Below are 23,683 nucleotides of genomic sequence, written 5' to 3' on the forward strand. Positions count from 1 at the left end.
TACCAATAATAGGTCTTTCCCTATGGAGAGCTCAAAATTGAAAGGCCAAGTGTTTACAGCAACTACATTTTATTTTAGACTGATTTTGAACAGGAAATATGTGATATGTTAAAATAAAGAGCTGTGAATATGGTAAGCTGAAAACAAGCTTTGAGTCCATGATGACTTCTAAAAGACCCTTTGAATCACTAAGTATAACCATTCTTTCTTGTGTAGTGCTGTCTTTTGGCATCTCCATATATAGGCTCAGTGACTGACTAAGAATCAGCAGGCAGAAGAAAAATAGTATTGCTTCACAAGTGTTTATTGTCTTTTTTCCTTAAGCAAATATTTTGCATTAAGAGTACAGGACCATCTCCAGGGTGTGGGTTAATGCAGCTGTACAATGAGACCATACTTTGGATGAATATCTATTTCATGGCTAGATGTAGCTGGGAATCTTTATTTCTATCCTTTTCATATGTAAAGATATCTAATGGAGTTAAACATGCTTCTCAGCAGTGAACACTTCTACTACTCCACTGAGCCCTGAAACTTGTATGGAATTAAGTAGAAAGAATCCTATAGAAACACCCCAAGCTGTGTGCCTAGGCTTCCAGGCAGAGGAAGAGAGGGATGTGGAAGCAGAACTGCATGAACCCAACTAGAAACCCAAGGCAGAATTTAGTACAAGGATGAGGGTTGTGACAGTCCATCTAGGAAATGGGGAGTGTTCTCGGGCAACACAGCATGAGCATAGCAGAGGTAAACTGCGAGACCAGCAAGCAGGGAATGGAAGACAGGCTTCAGTGCTACACTGGCACTACAGGGAGAGGCTTTTTCTTTAGCTGAGGCCTCTAAGGAAATAAGAAAGCAGGGTGATTAGAGGACAGCTGAAGAAAATGGGATCATCCTGAGAAGCACAACTCTTGTGGCACATGCAGGGAAGCTCATTCCTGGCCCACTCTGGGTCATATGTGGGAGCTGCACAGCACTGTGGATAAGGGGAAGTGTGTACTCCCTGTCTCTGAAGTGCTGCATCCTCTGTTTGGCTCCATAAAAGTAGCATGGTGTGTTGAGAAGCAGTAGGGATGTATTGGGAAAATGTAAGCTCCCAACACACTGGCAGGGAAGCAGAAAAGAGGTGGCTAAGAGAAGAGGAGTGAATGTCCGTCTTGGATATAAGAGGCAGGAAGGAAGGAATGACTGCTAAGATTTAAATACAAAACAAAGAAAAAACCCCACAAAACACAAGTTGCAAATGTATTACCAAAGCTAAGGCAGCAGGCATCCATTAGCTCACCTACAGCTAAGTGAGGTACATGAAGTCTGGGTCTTTATGTCTTTGTTTCCTTTGCATTCCTTGCTTCTGAATCAGTGCCAGGCTTTTCCGGAGGGATTCCTTGTTTTGCTTCTGTAACTCCCTGCTGGATGCAAATGTTAATAAATGCAAGCACAGCATGCATGGCTGAATCCATCAGGAGAGATGAGGACTGTGTGGCAGATCAGCTTCCCCCCTGCTGTGAAACATGTGATGCACACTGAACTCAGGGTTGTGGGGGAGCCCCTTTACTTGGTAAAATCCAGCCCTGCTGCTGGAATGTTAGCATTCTAGCTCAGAGGAAGCTGCAGCAAATAGACTTTAGCAGATCATGGACAAAGGGAAAGGCAGAGACCAATTCATGTACATGTTAGGCTCATCTGATATTATTGGCTTCTTTATGGAATCATTTTTTGTTATTTAAAGAAAATATAGTTTCAACTTTTTGTTTTGTTTTTTTATTTTACTTTTAAACCTAAAACTGATAGTAGTGAATGTGTTTTGCAGGGACATAAGCCAGAAGAGTGGCTTCCATGTCTTTTGTTTAATATTACTGGAATTGACTTTCCAGCTCATGAGTGACACCTCCTGACAAGTTGTTATACAGCTGCCATTAAAGTCCAATTTAGGATTGACAGTTACAAATTAATACTAGTATGAAATGTCTGCACTTCTCAGCATGTTTTAGCGTGAGACAAAAAAGGTTTTGTGGGCTCTGGGTGGCCTGAGGTGTGATCTAGCTGTGACAGTCAGTGCTAGCGTTGCAAAAATAGTTTCACTGGCTTGTGTGAATTCTTCAGACCTGCTTTGCCAACCTGTTGTTTTCCTTTGGTCAGTGAGTCCAGTTGCTTGCTGTCCTTTTTAGCTCTCCTTGAACCAGGGCTGGTCTTTTGATATGCTGCTACTGTCTGGAACTTGGTGCCTTGTGAGAGAGAAAGAGTATCGCATCACCTTGGGCTTATGCAGTACCACTAGACTGGTTTACAGACCTACTGCATGGGATCAGCTGCACGTGGTTGGAGATAAGGGGTGCCAGCTTCAAATTCTCTAATGCTCCTGAAGTTACTCTCATTTTTGTTGCACTTGGAAATGAAGCAGGGAAGGGGAAGGTGGCTCTTTCACTGGCCAGTAACATAACTGACCTTTGCAAAATTCCTGCTATTAACTGAAGCTTAAGAACAAACAAGTGACTGTCAAGACATAAAGGCTGATTCTATGAGAAACATGTAATCTTACTGTTTACCTGAACTTGAGGAAAATGCTCCCTTTGCAACTGTCATAAACTTGAGGAGCCTGAGCTAGACACTATTTCTAGGCTACAATGAGAAAATGCCCATACCTTCCCTCCCTGCAAGAGAATAGGCACAGACCAAGGTTTATGGTCCTTTTCACATGCTTCTGTTGCACTTCAGCAGTCTGTGACTTGGTGGCTCTGCTGGACCAGGCACTGCTGCCCCACATCCCCCTGCCCTGGCCTTGTGGGAGTTGGGGTAAAATGTGCTCACTTTGCTTGCAGGCATACTGTGCAGCTTCAGGGGCAGTCAGCATGGCAAATGGATGCAGGGAGAGCTTGAAAGGCTGAATCCAGTGGTTCTGGAAAGACAACAATTCATGGATGAGTATGTCTGCAGAAACTATGTGCCTAGCCAAATGGGCAGTCTCTGTTGGGGTCAGCAGAAAGCAAGGTCCTGGTAGATAAATAAGGGCAGCTTTGCTGACAGTTTTTGTCCTGGCTGCTTGATCCACCCAGCTTCTTGAAGTGCCCATCCCCACTGGCCAGACATTTCAGTTATCCGCATAGTAGCTGAGCTGCTGCATTTCATAGCCATGTGTGTGCTGGTGCAGCCTGGGCATTGTGGTCTGCCATAGCATCCTGCAGCAGCCTGCAGCTCCTCAGCTGTTCATATGGCAGCTCCTGAAATAGCCAGACAACAGAATAGGAAACTGAGAAGTGACAGGCAGTCAGGATAGCAACCATTACATCCATTTCAGGCCAGGATGTCCTTTCTTATGAAACAGAATCCCACTAGGATGTGACTTAGCCCCTTAAGTATCTATATATCTTTGTGTAGCTAGTGCTTGATTTTCAAGGAGAGCTAAGCCAAGGCTTCAGAACTTATGGAGATTGTCCACCAATTTACTTTGATGGGAAACAGGGAACAAAAAAAAGATAACCAGAGATCCACAGAAACTGAATTTTGAGATGGGCTGGATTCCAGCTCTTTGAGTCTAGGACTCTTTAAGAGGCACAAGCTGTGCTCCAAGAGTTACAGTTAATGGAAACAGTAGATTTAACCTCTTAAACTAATTATGGCTTTGCAAAACAAATTACCCTCAGTTCTCAAATTCAGCAAAGCATTTCTGTTCCTTTCCCAAAGTGGAAATGATCTTATGCCCATGATTAAAACTAAGCAGTGCTGTTGTCTGAAATAGAAACTGGAGACCCTGATAGCAATGGTTTATCTTCCTATTTAGAAAATTTTGTAACTCTGCTATTGTCATGGTTTAAGTCCAGCTGGTAGCAAAATACCACACAGCTGTTCACTCACTCCCTTCCTTTTCCCCTGCTCCAGGCAGAATAGGGAGGAGAATCGAAAGAATGGAAATACCATGGATTGAGATAAGAACAGTCCAATAACTAAAGTACAATATAATACTACTACCACCTATAATGATAAGGGAAATAACAAGGGGAGAGAATACAATTGCTCACCACCCACCAACCAATACCTAGCTTGACCCGACCAGCAATCTGGGCCTTCCGTGTAACTCCCTCCAGTGTATATACTTGGCATGATGTGCTGTGGTATGAAATACCCCTTTGGCTAGTCTGGGTCCGGTGTCCTGTCACTGCTTCCTCCCAGCTTCCCGTGCCTTACTGGCGGAACATGAGACTGAAAAGTCCTTGATCGGAGTAATCACTTTTTAGCAACAACTAAAACATCGGTGTGTTATCAGCATTGTTCTAAGGCTAAAGCTGAAACACAGCACTGCATCACCTACTGCGAAGGAGAAAAAAAACTGTTATAGCTGAACCCAGGACAGCTATCTCGTGAGCAGCAGGGAAGTATCCACAAGTCCACTAGGGACAGGATCTAGGCAAGTGCACAGTAATATGAGATGAACAGAAACAGTGTTTCTGTTCTTTCTTTGTCTCTGATTGCATAACATCAGAATATAAATCAAAGGTAAACACCCCACTACCTCCTCCCCCACAAAATAAAATCCAAAACCCCAAGCAACAACAAAAAACACAAGAAACCCCCCACAAAATCCCCCCAAAACCAAACCAAACCAAAACCCAAACAAAGCCACAAAAAACCCCAAACAAACCCAAACTGACAAACAAACCCCACAAACCACCATGGGAAGCAGCATGAGTAGGTGGAAGACTTTCAAGAAAACACCACTCCTCTCCACTGTATGCTGTGCACTCAACATGGAGACTTCAAAAAATATCCTGGGCTGGGAATTCCTAGAGAAAAGGATTCTTGCCCATAAGAAGCATGACAATAAAAATGCACAATGTAATGTCCACAGCAAAAGAGGGAAAGCTGATCCACCCACTTATCTCTGGAGCAGAGTGGAAGATTCCTCTTTCAATCTAACATGTGAAATGTACCTACAAGGCATCTAGTGGCATTTCTAGTTCTTGACATGGGAAGATTCAACTAAGAGGTTATGGCCAAGGCTGTTCTGATGCATGTAACTGTGAGCTGGAGTGAGCTCTAGCCCTTTCTGGACATCGGATGGCAGTCTGTTGTTAATATTATGGCTAAGCATGACTAAAGTAAACAAAAAATAAACTAAGTGCACCAGAACCACTGTGAATTACATGTGAATCATCTTTTGTACTCTGATTACAATTCCACAGCAACTTTTAATGGTTGCTTGGGGAACATCAATAAAGTCTGTGTTACTGAAAATGAAATCTATATATTCCTGCTACAAATGCTCTTTCATTAAATAGCTGGGCCATATAGAATACTTTCTTTTGATTTGAGTAATGAATTAAAGAGTATAATACCTCCCCTGCTTTTTTGAAGGGCAATTACACTTACATGACTAAAGATCTTCTGCTAGAGAAACTTGCTCTGAACACAGGCAAAGCCTTTGTGAAGCAGGCTGTACCTCCTTGGATCTGCATAGCCTCTTCCTCCATCCCACATTAGTGGTAATCACAGCATGCTAGTGGGAATGCTGCTCTGTAAAGCACTATGCCAAAGGCCCAGGAGCTGGGTTACGTCTTAGTGTGGTTGTGAGTAACTGGGCTGCCCTTTTGTTGCCTGGCACACTGTGAGGTAGAGGAGGAGGTTAATAGTTCAGCTTTTTGCTCTGTCTGAAGAGAGAAAGCTGGAGTTACTTTGTTATTACGAATGGGGCAAAGGGGCAAATGACTTAAAATGTAACATTTTTTAAAGGCACAATATATTATAGGATCCAAATGCATTAGGCCTTTATGCAGCAGGAGCTTCCTTCCACTTCATTGCTTGCAGCACACCAGTCTAGGCAGTAGGCTTGTGGGAAAAGAAATCAAGAGTGTATCGTTGCTATGGCCAAAGCTAAGAGTCACTAATACCACCAAATGTGGACCTAAAAGGCAGAAGACATCAAAAAGTGTGGGATAGATTCTGCAATGTGTGTGACACTAGCAGTGATGAAAGCCTTTAAGTATGTTTGGGAATGGGATACCACTTGAAGGCTGGGGCTAAGGTAAGAACTAGTTCCAGGGCAGGGTAGAACTGAAAAGTTTTAACTGGTGAAATTTCAGCAGGGCTAAGATGAGACCTGATAAGTAAGGCTGGAAAAGTATCTCCTTTTTGTCTACTGAAGGCCTTTTTTTTGTATCCATCTCATTGCTCAGTTACATTTTTCTGCTGTTTCCAGTTTTACATGGACCAAATACACAGTTTCTTTTTCTGGTAGCCTGGGGATAATTTCCAGCAGAGGTCCAAAAGAGGAACAGTACAACAGCCTCTGCCCTTTGAAGAAGAAAAACATCTTCCTGAAGGTCAGCTACGAAAGACAAAAGCTTTTACGTGCCTGCCTTCCCTGCACTACCACTTTGTTTGCTTGGGTTGGCAAAGTCCCACATCAGTGTGCAGGCCAGAAAGGAACCAAGAAGTGTCTGCAGTCAGCCAGGCATTTAAGCCAAAAGAAGCATGCCAATAAAAAGTCTCCATAAACCTCTAAACCCGGAAGCACATCATTCAAATATTCTAGCATGCAATGTGTGACTTTTAGACTAAAGATGAAGCACAGATTTTAGAAGTAGCCCTTATGCTGCTAGAGATTTCTGATCTGTGGTGGTGTAAAGAAGAAAGCATCAAGAGGTCCAACTCCGTAAGTTAAAACATAGTAAGCACCTTTCCTCCCCTGCCTAGTTTCAACTTCCCTTTTTTTCATGGTTACATTCAGTCTGACCCAATTCCTTCTGTGAGGTGATGAGTGGCAAAGGAGGATGAGCTTGTGACTGTTTTCTGTCTGGTGTTTCTCTGTACTTCTTACTTTTCCTATGCGCTTTTTTCCTGCACGCCTTGGCATGGAGGGGATGCCTCCTTCCAAGAGCATGTGTCTCTTAATAGTCACCCCACATGTCTCCTTACACATGTCCTCAGAGCAGCCCTGTGGAGGAGGACTTGGGGGTGTTAGTTGATAAGAAAATGAATACGAGCTGGCAGTGTGCGCTAGCAGCCCAGAAAGCCAACCGTATCCTGGGCTGCATCAAGAGGAGCGTGACCGAAGGAGGTGATCCTGCCCCTCTACTCTGCTCTTGTGAGACCTCAGAGTATTGTGTGCAGTTCTGGTGTCCTCAACATAAAAAGGACATGGAACTGTTAGAACAAGTCCAGAGGAGGGCCACGAGGATGATCAGGGGACTGGAGCACCTCCCGTATGAAGACAGGCTGAGAAAGTTGGGGCTGCTCAGCCTGGAGAAGAGAAGGCTGCATGGAGACCTCATAGCAGCCTTCCAGTATCTGAAAAGGGGCTTATAAAGATGCTGGGGAGGGACTCTTCATTAGGGACTGTAGTGACAGGACAAGGGGTAACGGGTTCAAACTTAAACAGGGGAAGTTTCGATTGGATATAAGGAAGAAATCCTTCACTGTGAGGGTGGTGAGACACTGGAATGGGTTGCCCAGGGAAGTTTTGAATGCTTCATCCCTGGCGGTGTTCAAGGCCAGGCTGGACAGAGCCTTGGGTGGCATGGTTTAGTGGGAGGCATGGTTTAGTGTGAGGTGTCCCTGCCCACTGCAGGGGTGTTGGAACTAGACGATCTTGAAGTCCCTTCCAACCCTAACTATTCTATGATTCTGTGATTCTATATCTCCTTCCCTAGCAGCTGCTGCTCTTTCTTAAATGTTTGCATAGAGGTGCCATGAGCTCCTCTGGCTAAAGTTCTGGCTCATGCCTGACGCAGACAAAGCACATCTTTGGCAGCCAGATGACAATCCCAAAGGAAAGCAGTAACTTCAGGTAAAACTCACACTGTCATACCTAGACTGTGGTCTTGAATGCTACCTGAATTCTTGTATTCTGCTGTAACAAGATGTGTGAGTTTATTGTACTGATGTTGCCAGCTATCATGCACGTATCCTCAGTCACTGCTGGTCTAACAATAGTGATTGTTTTTCACAGAATGAAGTCCCTTCCTTTATTAGTACGGGAGAGCTGGGATAAACAGGCGCTATAACACACCAACACACAATAAGATCTGCAAGCAATTAAGAAGTGTGCTGCACTCTGCAGCTCTGACACACACTCTCAAGACTAGTAGCAGGAATGAAATACTCCATGGGTAACTACAACTGCACATGTTGGCTTTATACCTTGTTATGATGGTAAAAGACGATCCACAAGGCTCTAAGCTATTGTGAGATGTGAGAAGGAAATAATAGTTCAACCATGTTTACTCTAAATGAGACGAAATAATCCATATGTGGATCACATTCCCAGAATGCCAGCCCAATGTATTACATATTGGACCAGTCCACATAGGTAAGAGAGATCTTCACTCAAATCTGTATTAGAGATGAGGAAAAACTGATAAATCACTCACCTTTGCAGAGCTTTGACAGTGTGTCGCTGAGGGTCTGTAAATCTCAAAGATCTCTTCAACAGGAATGCTGTTCTGTGAAGGCAGGTAAGGAGGCTCAGCTCTCAGAAGTAGCATTCTTTAAAGTGAATGTATGAAATCCAGCTAATATCCCTTTAATTTCATCTCCTTCATGTGAGCTCCTAGTATTGTTTCATGCTGCTAGTACGAATCTATTGAGATCTGGTTCTGGAACTTGCTCACTGTTTTGCACTTGGGTGACACAAGGTAAGTAGCCTATACACACACATAGATCAGCTACCAAAACTGCCTATTTTTTCTTTTTTTCTAAGGCTGAGCAAAACTTAATGACTACCTGATAAAAATTAGACAGATTTGTAATATTTGCACGGTCTGTATACTGTGCTTTCAATGAACACAGTCATTCAGGATACAAGGAGTGTTCCTAAACAGTTGGCATAGAGCAAAAGGTATTTATATCTTTCTTGCCTTCTTACCATTAATATTCCAGCATATGAAGACAATATCATAGCTTCTCTCTCAATTCGGTTGGGATATGCGTATCGGTTGTGAGCTGCAAAATTCCTGTACGGTGTTTTAAACAAGATTATTAGCCTGGTGTTATACATGCAAAAAGTAGTCCTGAGCCTGATTCACTGCTGCTTTTACTCCATTTTCATACTGGTGCAACCCACTGCAACAGCGGGACCTTAGCTTTGCAATACTCACATTTTCTCTCTTGTCAGTGTAGTCTGAACACCCAAGTCACGTAGCCACAGCAAAGCAATGCTCAGGGCTAAGTTGTAATGGACCTGGAAAGACAGAATAACCTTATGTGTTTTGTTTTACTGTAATTGCTTAACTGGGGGATGACAGAAAGACCAGAGAAATGCAGGGAAATGTGAGCTGAAGGCCAGTATTGTCTCAACTACACTGGGTACCTCACCAGTTGTAAGACACTTGCTGAAGTTTGAGGGGTTTTAAACATACCAGGAAGGCTTTCTCAGCTTAGCTGAAAGACATTTGGTTATACATAGACAGCTTTAGTTTGTGAAGAATTCCCTTTGGTTAGTTGACTTAAATGTTCCCTGTGGATAAGCTTTGCCCTGCCAAAAAATTGGCAAAAGCTTGAATTATATTGGATACATTACACCTGGATGCTATTCACAGCCAGTCTCTTTTGATACTCATTTCAGTGATAGGCTTTTACTGATGATTGTAGGAACAGATTGTTTAGCTGTACCAAACAGCCACCCTTCAGAGTTCTCAGTAGCTATGCAGTTAAAAAGGGTAAGAAGTAAGAATGGTGATTACCATGTCATCTAGAAAAGTGGGCTGCCTTTGTCCTCTTGGATCAAATTCATTTTCTTGCAGTCTGATGCCAACATAATCGCCCCTTAAAGCAAGAAAGTAACTCCAAATTACGACTGGTTCTAAGCAATCCAGTACATAAGAAATGCAATAGATTAAACCTAGTGCAAGACTGAGGCTAAATTTGCAATGATTCAGGGTTAGGAATCTGCTCTAGGATTCCTCACAGGCACCTCCTAAGTTGGAAAGCTGTTAATTTTCTGCATCACTGCTAATATTAACTTCACTCAACCACACTGCTGTCTTCGACAAAGGCTCCAAAATACATGAATAAGTACAAATATGAATTAAGTATTTAAAGTCTGGGGACTCACAGAAGGATTTCACTATATGGCAAAGAGACTGAAAGAGATGCTTCACTGGTGCTTGTTCTTTCTCATTCAGGGGAGGTCTGATTCTGCAATTTTTCCTCAGACTAAATACTACTGATCCATCCAAGCAGTCCTAGAGAAGATGGGCACAGGACTTGTATGGAATAGATGGGACATTGGAGTTGTCTGCTGGGTGCTTCTAAATTGAGAGCATGAGATCCTGATGCATGAACTAGGAGACACCTTACAGCAGCTGCACTGGCTGCATGGCAAGGGAGGAACTCTGCACCTCCCTGGTCACTCCCACTGACACAGAGCAAGTTCTAGGCTGTGACATCTCTACTGTCACATATGCAGTCAAGTGTCACAGTGCAGACTGCATTTGAGAAAATGAAAAAAATCTCAAAGGAAGTCTGTTCCTACCTCCCAGCAAGAAAAGACTAAGGTTTTAGAGTTCTCATCCAGCTAGGTCATGCAACACTTTGAAACAAAAACCAGTCCATCCCAAATGCAATGAAGGCAGTTGTGAGCAGTTGCTACTTACAGGAGTTTTTCAACCTCTTTCTTCAGGCGTTTTCTTTCCATACTCTAGCTCCTGTAACAGATGTTCAGTGGGATCTAGGAGAGAGAAAAGTGTATCCTACCAAAATATTTCTGTCAGTAAGCAAACAGGAATCATAGATAAAGAGTATAGGACGCTTGGAGACCCCCTACAAAAATCCAGTTAAATCTATTTCCCAGGCTGGATTACAATAGAGGCTGAGAAAAATCTAGTCAAGAAAGAGAAGACAACATTCAAAACACTGAAACTGAGGGTAAGGAGTTTGGTAATGGGAAATTGGCAGAATGAGCCCATTTAAAATAAGCATTGATCTGAGTGTCAGATTTCAGGTTGCTTGCATCCCCATGACAGTCATCTATATTCTCACATATAATGCAATCTATTAATCTGCTGCTGCTTCTGAGTTTCTTCGCACATGGCTTGCTCTTGATGCTGTATGTGCATTAACGAGATCTATGTGGTAAAAAGAAGGGATGAACTGGGAAGAGGAAAGAGTGGAAGAGATAACAGCTGGCCTGACAGGACACAGCAAAGAGAGAAGCTGGCACCTGACCCATCAATATATCGTAGTATTGAAGTGCAGGCTTCACTCCTTTGCTCCATTATGCACAAAGTAGTAACATGTCTAGTAAGATATCTGTGTTACTGGATATTGTCCCCCTATTATCTCTCTCATACATGTATACAAGAAATCACCTACTACCTGTGTCAACTCTCGGAAAAGGCCTCAGGATCTGGGTTCGGAGCCTCTGACTTCAGGTATCTATGAGGAGGAATTCCCTCTTGATGTTGCTGTTCCTTTCTTGCCTCTGCCACTCAGTTTGTATGCCAGGGTAATTACACTATGGCTTCACACCAGGCTGTAGATTTCTCCTGTTGCTTAGAAACAATGCTGCTGAGCTGAGCCAAATTAAAAGGGAAACAAAACCCAACAAACAAACAACACAGAAAAGGTTAAACCTGCACTGGATTATTGTTTCAAGCTAAATGATCCTTTTATGCTGCTAGGCATTGAGTTTCAATGCTGAGTGGCTAGCTAGAAACAGAAGACTTGCTAGCAGGGGAGGCAGAGACTACTCACTGCTTTCTGATGGATCTAATTGCTCGTAAAAGATACTGTCACCTTTCACTGTTCTAGCATTACACTGTACAGAACAAAAAAATAGACCTGATACCTCCCAAGAGCCCATCTGGGGTTCCATTTGCAGTGTTTATATCATTTCACAAGGATCCTGCTACTTGTTCTTTTATCAATGTTATGTTTTTGCTTACAGCATTAGAAGAATTCTAACAGGCAAGAAATTCCAACATGACTTACTAAATCGTGCTGTTGGCCTTCCAATGGATGTGGGGCACATTCTGCACAGGACTGCTGGTAGCCAATGCATCATGATGCCTAACAAGTTACTGAGAAGCAACTGGATTTTGTAGATTAGGAAGGTGTGCAGACTGTACTTCTGAATGGAAAAAGCTGTCCACCTCCTTGGGAATGTACTTCTCACATTATTAACTGATTACCTAATAAAAAATAGAAATGGGTTTATGAGACATAATCATAATATTGCCTTTGTGATGGTTTAAGAAAACAAAAGTAAATGCACTATCATAAGACATAAGATGTTTTCCAGGAAAAAGCCTACTTGGTATTTACAGAATCTGTGCTGTGCTTTCCCAGCTCAGATTTACAGTTAGTGTTGCTCACGTGCCTAAGAAGGTGCAATAAGGTGTAAAGAAGGTGCTACCGTGTCTTTGCCATAGCAGTGGAAAACCTGGTGGGTGGCCACTGAGGGAGAGCTGGAGTTTGGGAATTACCCCTCCTTGCGGCATTTGATGCTTGTGGTCATTCTCATTAATTCTATGGTAAAATAAGCAACAAGTTTAGCTCTACTCCCCCCTTTCATTCCAGCTGCAGGGTTTATAATAAAGTTGGATTTGATTTCTTAGGGCACCTGCTTGGCAAGCTTCATAGCAACCCTGCGTCCCCAGCAGAGTTACTGCTTGTTTGCGATGAGAAATGCAGATCTACTGCCTGCCTTTCCTCCAGTTAAACCTGCTCAGGGCTTATCTGCTGGTATGGCCAGGTGAGTATGAAAAGTGACCTTCACAAAGCGAACACAGTCATGCCAGGACCCCCCCAAAGTCCTGCTAACAGAAGCCCTCTCCTGTTATGTGGCAAGGGTGATACCCTGATGAAGACAGGGACTTTCCTGTCCAGAGCCCTAGGGTGAGCTGCCCTCTACTATTTCCCATAAAGCAAGAAGTGCTTATGTATCATTTCATGGCAGGGATCGCGGTGGTGGCGCTGTTTGCGCTTTTCCAACGGCGGGGAGTAGCAGCCACTAATGGATACCTACGGGAAGAGATGGAAAGGCTGCGCCGGTAGGCATCAAACTTTCAGTCCTTCCCCGTTCTCCACTGATTTGCAGCTCAGAATCTTAAGCAAAAAGTATTGTCTCGGTAGTCAATAGCCCTTTATTGTTTTTTACTTCCACAAACCTGCCCAATCACTTTTTAAAACCCAAGTAATCGACATCTGCAAAGATCTCCAGTGTTGAATAGGGCTGTGTGGGAAAGTCCCTGGTTTTAAGCAGTTCACTGTTAATTTAATTTGCTGATCAGTGTGTTTCATAAACTTAGTAAACTTAGCAAGTTTAGGCCCCTCAAACTGTGGAATTTGTCATTCACAGAGCACAGAATACATATTAGAGAAGGATACTTAAGTCTTTCCCCCACACCATAGCACATTTAAGGAGTCACAGGTTCCCCAGAGCAAGAGATAAAGCAACACACAGGTCTGCATGTCCGCTGCATTGTTATCCACTGCAGGCCCAGTCTTCAGGGCTGGTACGGGGAGTGTTTTGTCAACCTGCTATTAAACTGTAAGGAATACATTTAATTATCTGCATTATTTAATGCTCCTCACCAAATGTATTAATAAATATTACATAAAATAATCACATAAGACTCTTGCAAAGGGCTACCATCCACGTGCCTGTGGCAGCAGGTAGAAGTGCTTTTACCACCCTTATTCGTACTGCAAAATCCCTCTGCACCTCTATTGTAAATTCCTGTTCTCCAAACTATTTGGCTTTTTCCTCGCATGTAATTTCCTTAACACGGTTAACATCACCACATCTGCATCTGCAATGTCAACTTCCTGAGGACAAATTCAAAGGTGTCTGGGAAGCAAAGCATTAACTTGGGCTGAAATGTGAATTACTCAAGAAAAAATAATCCTTTTAATAGACTGTAAAACGCCACCTCCTCACAGGTGAAAGCTGCAAGCCCGCTGCTGCATTCTGCGGGCGAACAAACTGACTTCGGAGTGAGATTTGTCCATCCCAACGCCGCTAGGGCTTCTCGGAGGCGTTTCAGCCCTGCGCGCCTGGGCTAAGGCGGCGGCAGCAGTGCCTCACGAGCACGGCCTCGAAGCCGGGCGCTTCCCGCGAGGCCGGCGCTCGGCGCAGGCTGCCTTCCGCGGCGCTCTCTGTCAGGTGGGACAGCTCCCCCGCAGCGGCCGCGGCCAGGCCCAAAATGGCGGCAGGGCCTTACCCGGACGCGCGGGCGCCACGGGCTCTCCGCACACGCCGGCCAGCCCGCGCCCCGAGTGTTAACACTACCCGAGTGTTAGCATCGTTCCCCGCCCCGCCGCAACCGGCTCCAGGGATGGGGAGTGTGTGCACGGCAGCTCACAGCCCTCCATTCCGCCGCTCACACACCGACCCCCCCGCCGCCATGCCGCAGGGCGGGGCGAAGCGAGGGCGGGCCGCCGGCCATAGCGGTTGCATTCAAAAATCGCCCGGCGGGCAGATCGGTTTCTTCCCTCGTTCCGCTGCTCGGGCTGCGTGAGGGGTCGCCGCCCGCCGCCCGGCGGGGCTCGCCGCGCCAGCCCGCAGGTGAGTCGGGGAGTCCGCTTGCCACCGCCCCGCTCCGCTCCCAGCCGGTGCTGAGGGGCCGCTGGGCGAAGGGGGCGGCTGCCGTGGCCGGGCACGGCTGGTTTGGGGCGAGGTGCGGCGCGGTGCCGTGTGGCTTTGGCCTCGGTCCGCCCTGCAGCGGGACGAGGGGCGAGGCCGTAGGTGCCTCTCAGGGACGGTGTGAGTCGTGGCCGGTAAGTGCTTGCTGGAGAGGAGAATGCGGGTGCTAACCTTGCTCGGTGTCGCTCTCTGCAGCTATGGCATCTCGGGAGGCTTCCGAAACGTTCTTCAGCCTCAGTGGTGTAAGAGAGCGCATGCGGGAGAAGAAAAAGGGCGCCTTGAAGACGGCGAAGTTGAACGCCTCTATTGCGTCAAAAATCAAAACCAAAATCATTAGTGAGTGTATTTTACCTTGCTGGCAGCTATGTCAGCTTATAACTATGCCTTTGGCTGTGGCGTTTATACAGAGTTTAACAGCTGCTTCTCTGCCTGTGGGTTTCTAGTGAATTGGGTACCCTGCAAATGAGTGTCAGATGCCACTTGAGGTGCCCAAAGGTGTCTGAAGTATTTCTGACTGGTATGTTTAACACAAAATCTTCGGAGCAGCTGCTGGGGCCATTACCGGCTGCTCGGCAGCATCTCAGATGGCACTGGCCAGCTGTGCTTGGGTAACTGAGTCCTCAGGATCCAAACAGCAAAAATAAGTGTGGAAGGTATTTTAGAGTATCAGCAATCCTGTGCAGAGCACAGCCCAACTTTGATTTAGTTTTAGGGGGGAAACAATGCAATGACAGTGAATGAGATAATTTGGACTACCTTGAAAAAGCTAGGCATTTCTGTTACTTATTTTGAAAATAGGAAGCATGGATCTAAACCTGCTTAAGGGCTACTATGAAGGAAAGTGTTTAGGTTCTTTTTTATTCTTTTTTATGGATATGAGGACTCGGAACTACAGGGACTTGTTCAAAGCACAAAGCACATGAACCACACCATCTTTTATTAAGAATTGAAGCAGTAGCTTGCTGAGCATGACCCACTCAAGATGGAGTGTCTGTCTGAAGTGTTGCAGGTTATTAGTAAGCTTTTCCTGCTGTTATCGGGGGACTTCTGCTGCTGGAAGGAATTATATTGCTGACTTTGTGTGTGGCTGTTGAGTTGTAGGGATCTGAGCCTGACAGAAGCTGTTCTGGGAAGAGGAAGAAAGAAGTATGATAATGGAGGAGGCAGGGATGAGACCTTGGATGCTGATTCTGTGATACTTCTCTGTCCCTCACAGACAACTCCTCCACTATTAAAGTCTCCTTAAAGCACAACAATAAAGCACTGGCCCTAGCCCTCAATGGGATAAAAGCCAATGTACAACAGCTCACCCAGGAGAAGACTGTCTTACAGAAGGAGGTAGAGGAGTGCCACTTCCAGAATGCGGTGCTGCGGCACAAGCTCTCCTTCATGGTATGGCACTAACAGTGTGGCTGGCATGGGAAGGGGTGGTAGGCAAAGTATGCAGTACTATCATCTCAACCTTGGGAGGAGTGAGCTGTCACTAATTGTTCATGCTCTGCATATGAAAAATGTCACCATTTATTTGCTTACTTTTTCTTCTAAGCTGTGTTCTCTCTCCAGATCATGGCTTTCTCTGGTTGCAAGCATTCTTGTTGTAACAGATGTTTTGATTTAATGTCTTTATGGTTTTTTTTTTTCACTCTTTATTACCTCAACGTAGGATAATGCCATGAAAGAACTTGAAAACATTATGGCTGCAGTTAAGACAGCCCGGCTATCTGAGGTAAACCATGGGACATGTGAGCACTGCTCTGGGAAGGGATCTAGGTTTGTCTCTGGCTTTTGCTTTATCTTACCTGCTTACTTCAGTGATTGATGCTTCAGCTGTTTTCTTGGCTTGCTTGAATTGTGCTGGTTACATCCTTGTTTTTAGCTTGGTGTTAATGATTTCCAGGGTAACTTTTGTAGGAAAGACTACAGCACATTCCTATCCCAAGTTGCCTTCCTTGAGGTCATTGGCTGTATTTGGCTAGTAGGCTCTTCTGCTATGACAGGTTGTGACTTCTATTTTTTTTTTAAAGTGTTGCCATGGCAACTCAGCATAGGGAATAGGACACTTTCCATATGCCTTGTCTCATGGGTGGGTGGGAGGGTACATATTCCTGTTTCCTAGTCTCGGATTATCTGAACTAGTTTAACTTCATCCTTAAGCTTGCAGAGACAGAATCCGACTCTGCTGCAATTTATTCTGTAATTTGTGCCATTTTAGATGGGAGTCACCAGCAATATTTGACATACTTTCCAGGGTGAAACTGAGCTCCTGCTCCTGCTCCTGGTTCTGTGCTGGAGCTTGCATGGGGAATTGCAAGAGCTTTAAACCATTTTTCTGTTTCTCATTTTTCAGTTCCACACAGGTTCTGCACCCTTGTGGAATGGCCAGAAAAGCAGCATAACTGAAGATAGCTGGGCCAATGATATTGCAGATGTTCAGCTTGTGAGGTGGGCCTTAAAATGATATCACCAAATTTGTCTTGAATTTCAAAATGCTTAACTTCCCATTGTGTTTTACGTGCCCAGTTGTCTGTTTTACATGAGAGGTCTTCTCTACCACCACTGCTTGATCTTTTCCCTTACTTTGTGCCTTTCTGTTTTCACTCCTTGTCTTATTTGTCCTAATGCCAGGTCTGGGCATAAACTTGTCCTTTTTCACTCCTTTGTTTGAAAGCACATTGCTTTAGGCGGTTTTTTCTTTGTACCTGGGGAGCACTGCAAGATCTCCTCAAGTGAGTGCCATAGCTGGCTGCTTTGGTCTTTGTTACATACAAAAGATTAATAGTCTTCTGCTTGTATGATGTAAACTTGTGTTTTGGAAAGAATGTCAGAGCACAATGTCTTAAAATATATTTGAAATTCCATCGCTCCTCTGTCTCATTCCCCTTCTGAACACCGGGGAGCCCTTGGAGCTGCCCACATACACATATCTCCAAGCAGCCTTGTTGATGTCCTGCAGTGAGCTGAACCTGTGATTGCAACCTGTGCACTGAAAGGCCTTCCTTGTTGCCTCAGTGTACTTTTCTCCTGCTTCTGGGTCTGCAGCAGTGTGCCTTCCTTATGAGTTGTGTGTACACAAAAAAGGGAAATCTATCCTGGCTGGGCAGTGTGTGTTCTGCAGCACTTGAAGCCTGGAATGTATTTCAGTAACTCTTGAAAGCTGTAGCTGTTCTGCTGGATTCTGGGGCATTGTGGGTATGGAACATCTCTGTTACTGTTCTTCCTTCTCACCAGGGCTACAGGGTTGCCAATGAGGGTGCCCATTTCCAAGCCATGTGATGGTTGCACTTCCACAGCAGCACAGACATCCCCACTAGATTTTCTGAGTCATGCTTCTAATGAGCCCCTGGAAGCTGTGCCTATTGCCTCCAAAAACACTTTGCCACCACAGCTTGCTGAGAAGCCTCAGTGCCCCCCGGAAAAGAATGAGAAGAAGAACACTGAAGCAATGGAAGCACAAGAGGTTTTTCTTGGCTCTTGCATCTTTGGAGGTAAACCTTGATCATAGAATCATAGAATCATAGAATGGTTAGGGTTGGAAGGGATCTTCTGCTGTTCTTCTGATATGTCTTTGTGTGTTTGTGTTTAGAAATTAACATGGTGCCATAGCTCCAGTTAACTCCTAACTATCACTCCAGCAGCTCCTAATGACTGCTAGGAACTACATACTTTAGTGATGCTGCTATCACTATAATTACATGTATACCAGAATAGGATGTCTTCCTTGGTGAGGATATTTTGGCATATTTGCAGTTGTTCGAGATCGCTCATAGCATAGCATCAGCCAGTTTGGAAAAAGACATTCAGGCCTATTTCTAAGTAATAGGCATTGAGCTTACATAAGATTTTCAGAAATCTCTGAAGGTACAGTCTAACTAGATGCACATCTTCTGTTCCTTGTGGATTTACCATATAAATAACTCTTGTACAGATGACGAGCAATCCTAAATATTAGGGCTGGTTCAGGGATCTTGCTTCCAGCTGCCTTTCTGTTCTGAGGGGAGCCAGCTGAGCAATTCTGTTACACAGTAAGTTTGGGAAGTCCCTGTAGACACAAAATCATGCTTTTTCTATGCTCTGGGTTTGTGGCAGTGTATGGGGCATGGCATTTAGTGGTATGGGAAAGCTGGTATTTGCCTGCTGCATTACTTAGTTTTAGCAATGAATTTTGTCTTTCCAGCAGAGGCCTTTTGCACCACCAGAAAAAATCCCAACAGCTTGCCAGCACTTCCCTTGGAAAGTCATTCTCTTTCACATGAGGGCGATGAGATAGCAAAACATTTGTTGGATCGTCTCTCACAAGGATACGTTACTCAGAGAAGAAAGTATCACAGCCTTATTACAAGCAGCACTCCATCTTCTGGTGTGGATGTCTTCTCACCTGTCAGTTCCACTCAGGCAGCTGAATGCTTTATCACAAAGGACAGCAGCAGCTTCAGGAAGAGCAAGACAGAGCCACAGCTGAAATCTCCCAGCTCTGTGGTTTTACCTACTCAAACCACTGTTACTCCTGATAGAAAGTCTTTGGGCAAAGAGATTTTTTGTGATCAGACACAGGATAAAGAAACTGAGTGTGGTATTGAAATGGACCCCACATATAGCAGAGTCCCTGAGTTTATTCCTGTGAAGGCTAAAACCAAAGGTAATTGTAAAACTGGTGAGAAAAAACCTGGTAAGAAAGCAAGTATGGGAAAAAAGAAAACAAATGCAATTAAAAAGAATGGAGAAAGTAGTCCTGATAGACCTCAAGGTGAAGGGAGTGCTCAAAATACTAAGAAGCTTCTTCAGCCAAAAGCTGCAACATGTCCTAGTGAGTCTGAAGTTTCTGAGATGAGGCAAAAGGGTTGCATGGAGGCTTTTGACAGGAACAACACAGGCTGTGATACAGAGCAACATTCCTGCTTTCCTGCTGAAGTCTTCCTTTCCAGAAGAACATATGTGGTGAATCCAGCACAGCTGCACAGTCCTGAAAGTAGTGACTTACTCAAACAGGTTAAAAAGGACACTACCTTTGAGATCCAGCATATGGAGAGCTTGCCAGGAAGCCCAGTTTGTACCTTCTCAAGTCTTGAAGTTCTCCCAGATGATTCCAGTCCACAAAATTCACTTTTCTTGAGGAAAGAGACCTCAAGTGCCTGTACTTTGCAAGAGGACTCAAGTGTGAGCACAAAGAGCATCAGACAGAAAACCAACAGAAAAACTAGAATTATTAGGCAAAGAGGTGACTCTGAGGAAGAGAATCTGCCAAACAGTGCGAAAACAGAAGAGGCCAAAGCTGAAGAACAGCCTAAAAGAAGCCAGACAAGCAGGAGGAAGACTGTCAGGAAACGCATTTGTCATGATCAGAGAAATGAAGTCGAAGTATGTATAGATGTTCAAGGAGTAACTGAGGAGAGAAAAAAGGATTTACAAGGTAATCTTAAACGTAGCAGGAAAACTTACATTGTTAGTCCTTTGGATCTTGCAGAAAACTTGGGTTGTGTCCAGACAAATTCTGAAGATAGTGACATTGTACGTCCCAGGTCTGTTCCTGGGAACAAAGCTAGCAAAATCCCCAGAGTTCAGAGGATGGTAGCTGCTCAGAACAAGACAAAGGGCCTTCAAGAAAAGGGGCAAGCAAAAGTTGACAGCAACATGAACACTTCAGAAAAAGAGTCCTGTCCCAAACCAAAGCTTCAGAGGGAGAACACCACCTATAGACCTCCAGAGAGTGATTCCCTGGCCAGACGAAGTGATGGTGCCAAAGTGCTCATTGGAAGTTCAGCAGAACTTGAATCCAAGCAAACTGTCTTGACAGGAAAGATTTCCTGCGTTGCAGATCTGCCTGATCCAGATGCCTGTCTGGAGGAGCAGATGGCAAATACAGACCTTTCACACAGTCTTAAATCCTCCCATGTGACCTATTCTGCAGCTTTGTCTGTCAGCTCCTGGCTTACAGATGCACCAGTTTCCAAGAGCTTAAGTACTGAGGGCAACAGAATGCCAGAGAAATCCTCTGTTTGGCTGGAAAGCTTCCTGATATCTAAAGAAAAGACTGCAGAGGAAATACCTGAGGAAAAAAGCCAGGTGAAGCCAAGTTCTCAGAACTCACCTTCACAGGAACCTGGTAGGTACCAGGCTTGGGAGGGAACCTGTGTTTGAGACGAGTGCCAAAAATACATGCAGCAAGTGCTTATATTTTTTTTTTTTAACCCTCCACTTTTTTGAGAGTTAAGGATCAGTGACCAGTACACTTCCACTTGTGCTGACAAGTCATTTCCGTGGCTGCATTTGCCTCTAGTTTATCAGCATTCCCGTAAGAATTTCTGGTCATTTATTCATGTGTGGATATTGGGGAAAACACTAGGAGCACATGCTGCGAGTTGTTTCACCACTCTTGTTATCTACAGGGCATGCCTGTCAAGTTAGAAAACCAATTACTCAAGCAGTTGAAAAGTATGATATTGTCCCTGCCTACGAGACTCCGTGTTACTGGGGCATGGAACATGATAAAAATGGCAGGTTTTCCATCCATAATGGTTAGTGCTGCTAAGTTTCAGTCTGTATACCTCTGGGTGGTATTTTTAAATAGAAATTCATTATCAGAAGTTACCTAAATTCTCTTGGTGTTGGGTTTTTCGTGTGTGTGTGTATTGGTTTGGAGGTTGTTTTTTTTTTTTGTTTTTCCCTTGTTTTGGTTTTGTGTTGTGTGGTTTGGTGGTTGTTTGTTTAAAAAGAAAGGATTTGGAGGGTGTCCCCCTTGGCTGGTAATACAGTAGTTAAGCTGAGCCTTTTTGGGAGATTGCTGTTATTGAATACTCTGTATAGAGTTTCTTTGTGGGGGTTTTCCTTCATGTAACTGTTGACAATCGGGCCTTTTATAGCTAGAGTGAGCTGCACTTTGTAGTAAGGGAGGAAGTTTATTCTCCTGCCCTCTCCCTTTTAGAAACTTCACTTTGAAAGTTGCAGGGAACACTGGCATGGCCCTGTATCTTGATGGAAGTCTCATTGTTTTGGTGCCACAAGCTTGCTTTCTCCTCCAGGCTGTAAACTTCTGTGCATTGGAACTATCATTTCTGTATATTTTTAAGACTATGCCAGGACACATAGCAGTATTAGTGACCTGTATTTTTACAGTGAGAAACCTAATCTGACTTTTGAGGAGCAGGTCTGGGATTTCTAGACAAAAATGGTCTCCTGGGTTTAGAGGGAACATGACCGGATTCAGGATTGCATAGTGTTCAGAGAAGCGTTGTAATGCAGCACTTCTCTGTGTGGCAGCTGTATTTCTTAGGATATCTGGAGATTATCTGGAAACATTTTGATCAACACCTGTGTGAATGTCTTCCCTTGCAGCGACCAGGCCACTGCAGGACTTGACCAATGCCCACGCTTCGTCTTCCTCTAGCCCGGAAGGAGCAACAGGGCGCTCATCCAAGCGGAAATGGGAACCAGGCTGCTACAAAGAGCCAAAACTGAACAGGTTGGGCTTTAAAGTATTCCTTCCCATGACTGTCCCCATACTACATCTCCTGCTCTGCTGTCATGTGCTTGCTGTCTAGGGCTGGACCATCTGTTGCTTTGTCTTTAAGTTCTTATCCTTCATGTTTCTGTGATTGTCCTACCACAGTGTGGTTAAGCCAAAATTCAACATTAGCACACATGCATGTGCAAGCTTCTGGTATCAAGCTATCAAAGATGCTATTTCCTTCATTGAAACAAGCATGTTTTGGCATACTGCATCTGTGGTATTCCAGTAGTAATGAGGGGTAAGCATGAGGATAAAATACAGCCTAAATAAAGACAGCTAAACAAAAGCCCTGTTTCACTTGCCATTCTATGATATCTAATGTTTTATACAACTAAGTAATACTTATATTTTAATGTTTAGATTGCATTTCAGTGAAGGAAATGCTAGGCTTTGAGGAAGGTTTTCCCCTGTGAGCAGGCTCTATCTCTATTTGCTTTTTCTGGCAGATACAAGTACCTAAACAAGTAGCTGCATCTCTTCCTTAAGAAATTGTAGATTCAGTACATCCAATGGCTACTGTACAGAATCATTTAACTCCTAAAATGATGACTTTGTTGTCATGCCAGTGGGTAATAACACGTTGTTTCCCTGAAAAGTGGCACAGTTTGAACTTGCTATGAGGAGCTGGTTATACTGGGTCAGAAGATACTCTATACTGGCACAACTGTTCCTGTACAGGACAGTGAACAAACTGTACTGCTCAGTCATCTTATAGTGGAAGCATTTCATTAAAATCAGAAGCTTTAGAAACCAAAATCATATACTTGTTCAAGAAGTATGTTGATGGCTCATTCTAACTCTTTTGGTTCTGCAGCAAACTGAGGCAGGGTGACCCATTTACAAACACAGAGTTCTTCACCAGCCTTCCCAGGAAAACCAAAAAGAAAAGAACTGCAAAAGCCAAGGAAATTATCAAGATCAAAAAAGAAAAAGAATAGTTTCTTGAAGGAAATGCCAAGGCAGCCAAGCTAATAACAATGGGAAGAGATATGGAGCCAGAAGTAAAAGTTTTGGTTGGACAGGCAGCCCCAAAGCTCCTAGGTGTGCTGCATGTCTTTGCTATTGTATAGCTTGTTTTTTACTCTAATGAATACTACTAATAAAGTATAAAGTGTTCTATCTTATCTGGGTAGTATAAAAGCTTTGTGATGTTTATTCATGCTTGGATGCTTGTCAGCAAAGTCTTTGTGTGCAAGTGCTTGTGCCACCACAGGCTCTGCACAAGCCCAGGGCGAGTACGTCTTGAAGGGCTGATCTTCCAGCATTGTAGATACCTACAAGGGCTTCTTAAAGGGTATGAAAGGGTTGCAGCAGCCCAGGCTTGGATGGCCTAAGTTCCAGGTAGACCAGTCCACTGGAAAGTCAGGGTTAGGGTTGACTACTGAAGCCTTGGAGAGCCCTGTATTAGTAGTAAAGAGAAAGGGAACATGCCTCTAGGGAAGCAGGAAATGTGTTCCTTCTTTCTCCATGGCACAGCAGAGAGAGGGGTGCTCTGTTCTTATGGCTAACTACACTTACTGCTTCTCCCAGTACAGAGACAAGTATTCCTTTCTCTCCTCAGCACTTCACAGAAACATCCATCAGTTCATCAGGATCAATTGGGT

At 44.2% G+C, this 23,683-nt stretch overlaps 2 protein-coding genes across 10 annotated transcripts; one reads left to right on the forward strand and one right to left on the reverse strand.

The window, feature by feature from the left end:
* Positions 1-293: 293 nt before the first annotated feature.
* C3H2orf80 (chromosome 3 C2orf80 homolog) lies at positions 294-14,812 on the reverse strand. Of its 5 annotated transcripts, none has more exons than XM_065670180.1 (11): positions 14,747-14,812; positions 11,920-12,119; positions 11,305-11,501; positions 10,584-10,657; positions 9,672-9,753; positions 9,087-9,169; positions 8,855-8,942; positions 8,361-8,432; positions 2,806-2,893; positions 2,116-2,222; positions 294-1,403 (listed from the first exon to the last, which is right to left on the reverse strand). In XM_065670180.1, exons 4-11 carry the CDS (start codon positions 10,622-10,624, stop codon positions 1,317-1,319), a joined length of 648 nt encoding a protein of 215 aa, XP_065526252.1. In that variant the 5' UTR covers positions 10,625-10,657; positions 11,305-11,501; positions 11,920-12,119; positions 14,747-14,812; the 3' UTR covers positions 294-1,316. The 5 variants fall into 5 exon arrangements, with proteins under 5 accessions (XP_065526252.1, XP_065526248.1, XP_065526250.1 ...); XM_065670176.1 differs by having other exon boundaries at positions 294-1,406; XM_065670178.1 differs by having other exon boundaries at positions 294-1,406; positions 10,584-10,679.
* On the forward strand, positions 14,126-23,203 carry LOC136009840 (shugoshin 2-like). Of its 5 annotated transcripts, none has more exons than XM_065670170.1 (10): positions 14,126-14,497; positions 14,771-14,911; positions 15,792-15,967; positions 16,239-16,301; positions 16,923-17,017; positions 17,804-18,060; positions 18,750-20,675; positions 20,959-21,087; positions 21,905-22,031; positions 22,894-23,203. In XM_065670170.1, the coding sequence occupies exons 2-10, from the start codon at positions 14,773-14,775 to the stop codon at positions 23,015-23,017; spliced, it is 3,036 nt and encodes a 1,011-aa protein (XP_065526242.1). In that variant the 5' UTR covers positions 14,126-14,497; positions 14,771-14,772; the 3' UTR covers positions 23,018-23,203. The 5 variants fall into 5 exon arrangements, with proteins under 5 accessions (XP_065526242.1, XP_065526243.1, XP_065526244.1 ...); XM_065670171.1 differs by having other exon boundaries at positions 18,753-20,675; XM_065670172.1 differs by lacking the exon at positions 16,239-16,301.
* Positions 23,204-23,683: the final 480 nt, after the last annotated feature.

Source organism: Lathamus discolor, chromosome 3 (assembly GCF_037157495.1).
Source record: "Lathamus discolor isolate bLatDis1 chromosome 3, bLatDis1.hap1, whole genome shotgun sequence".
NCBI classification, from domain to species: domain Eukaryota; kingdom Metazoa; phylum Chordata; class Aves; order Psittaciformes; family Psittacidae; genus Lathamus; species Lathamus discolor.

What these genes read in the sequence shown, in the direction of transcription:
- C3H2orf80 (XM_065670176.1), bottom strand. Translation starts at nt 10,624, where the DNA reads ATGGAAAGAAAACGCCTGAAGAAAGAGGTTGAAAAACTCCT. An exon ending in CCACTTTTCTAGATGACATG is followed by an intron (nt 9,170 to 9,671) that starts GTAATCACCATT and finishes CTGTCTTTCCAG; the next exon opens with GTCCATTACAACTTAGCCCT. An exon ending in ACACTGACAAGAGAGAAAAT is followed by an intron (nt 8,943 to 9,086) that starts GTGAGTATTGCA and finishes AACACCGTACAG; the next exon opens with GAATTTTGCAGCTCACAACC.
- LOC136009840 (XM_065670170.1), top strand. Translation starts at nt 14,773, where the DNA reads ATGGCATCTCGGGAGGCTTCCGAAACGTTCTTCAGCCTCAGTGGTGTA. An exon ending in GCAGATGTTCAGCTTGTGAG is followed by an intron (nt 17,018 to 17,803) that starts GTGGGCCTTAAA and finishes CCTTCTCACCAG; the next exon opens with GGCTACAGGGTTGCCAATGA. An exon ending in CAGGTTTTCCATCCATAATG is followed by an intron (nt 21,088 to 21,904) that starts GTTAGTGCTGCT and finishes CTTCCCTTGCAG; the next exon opens with CGACCAGGCCACTGCAGGAC.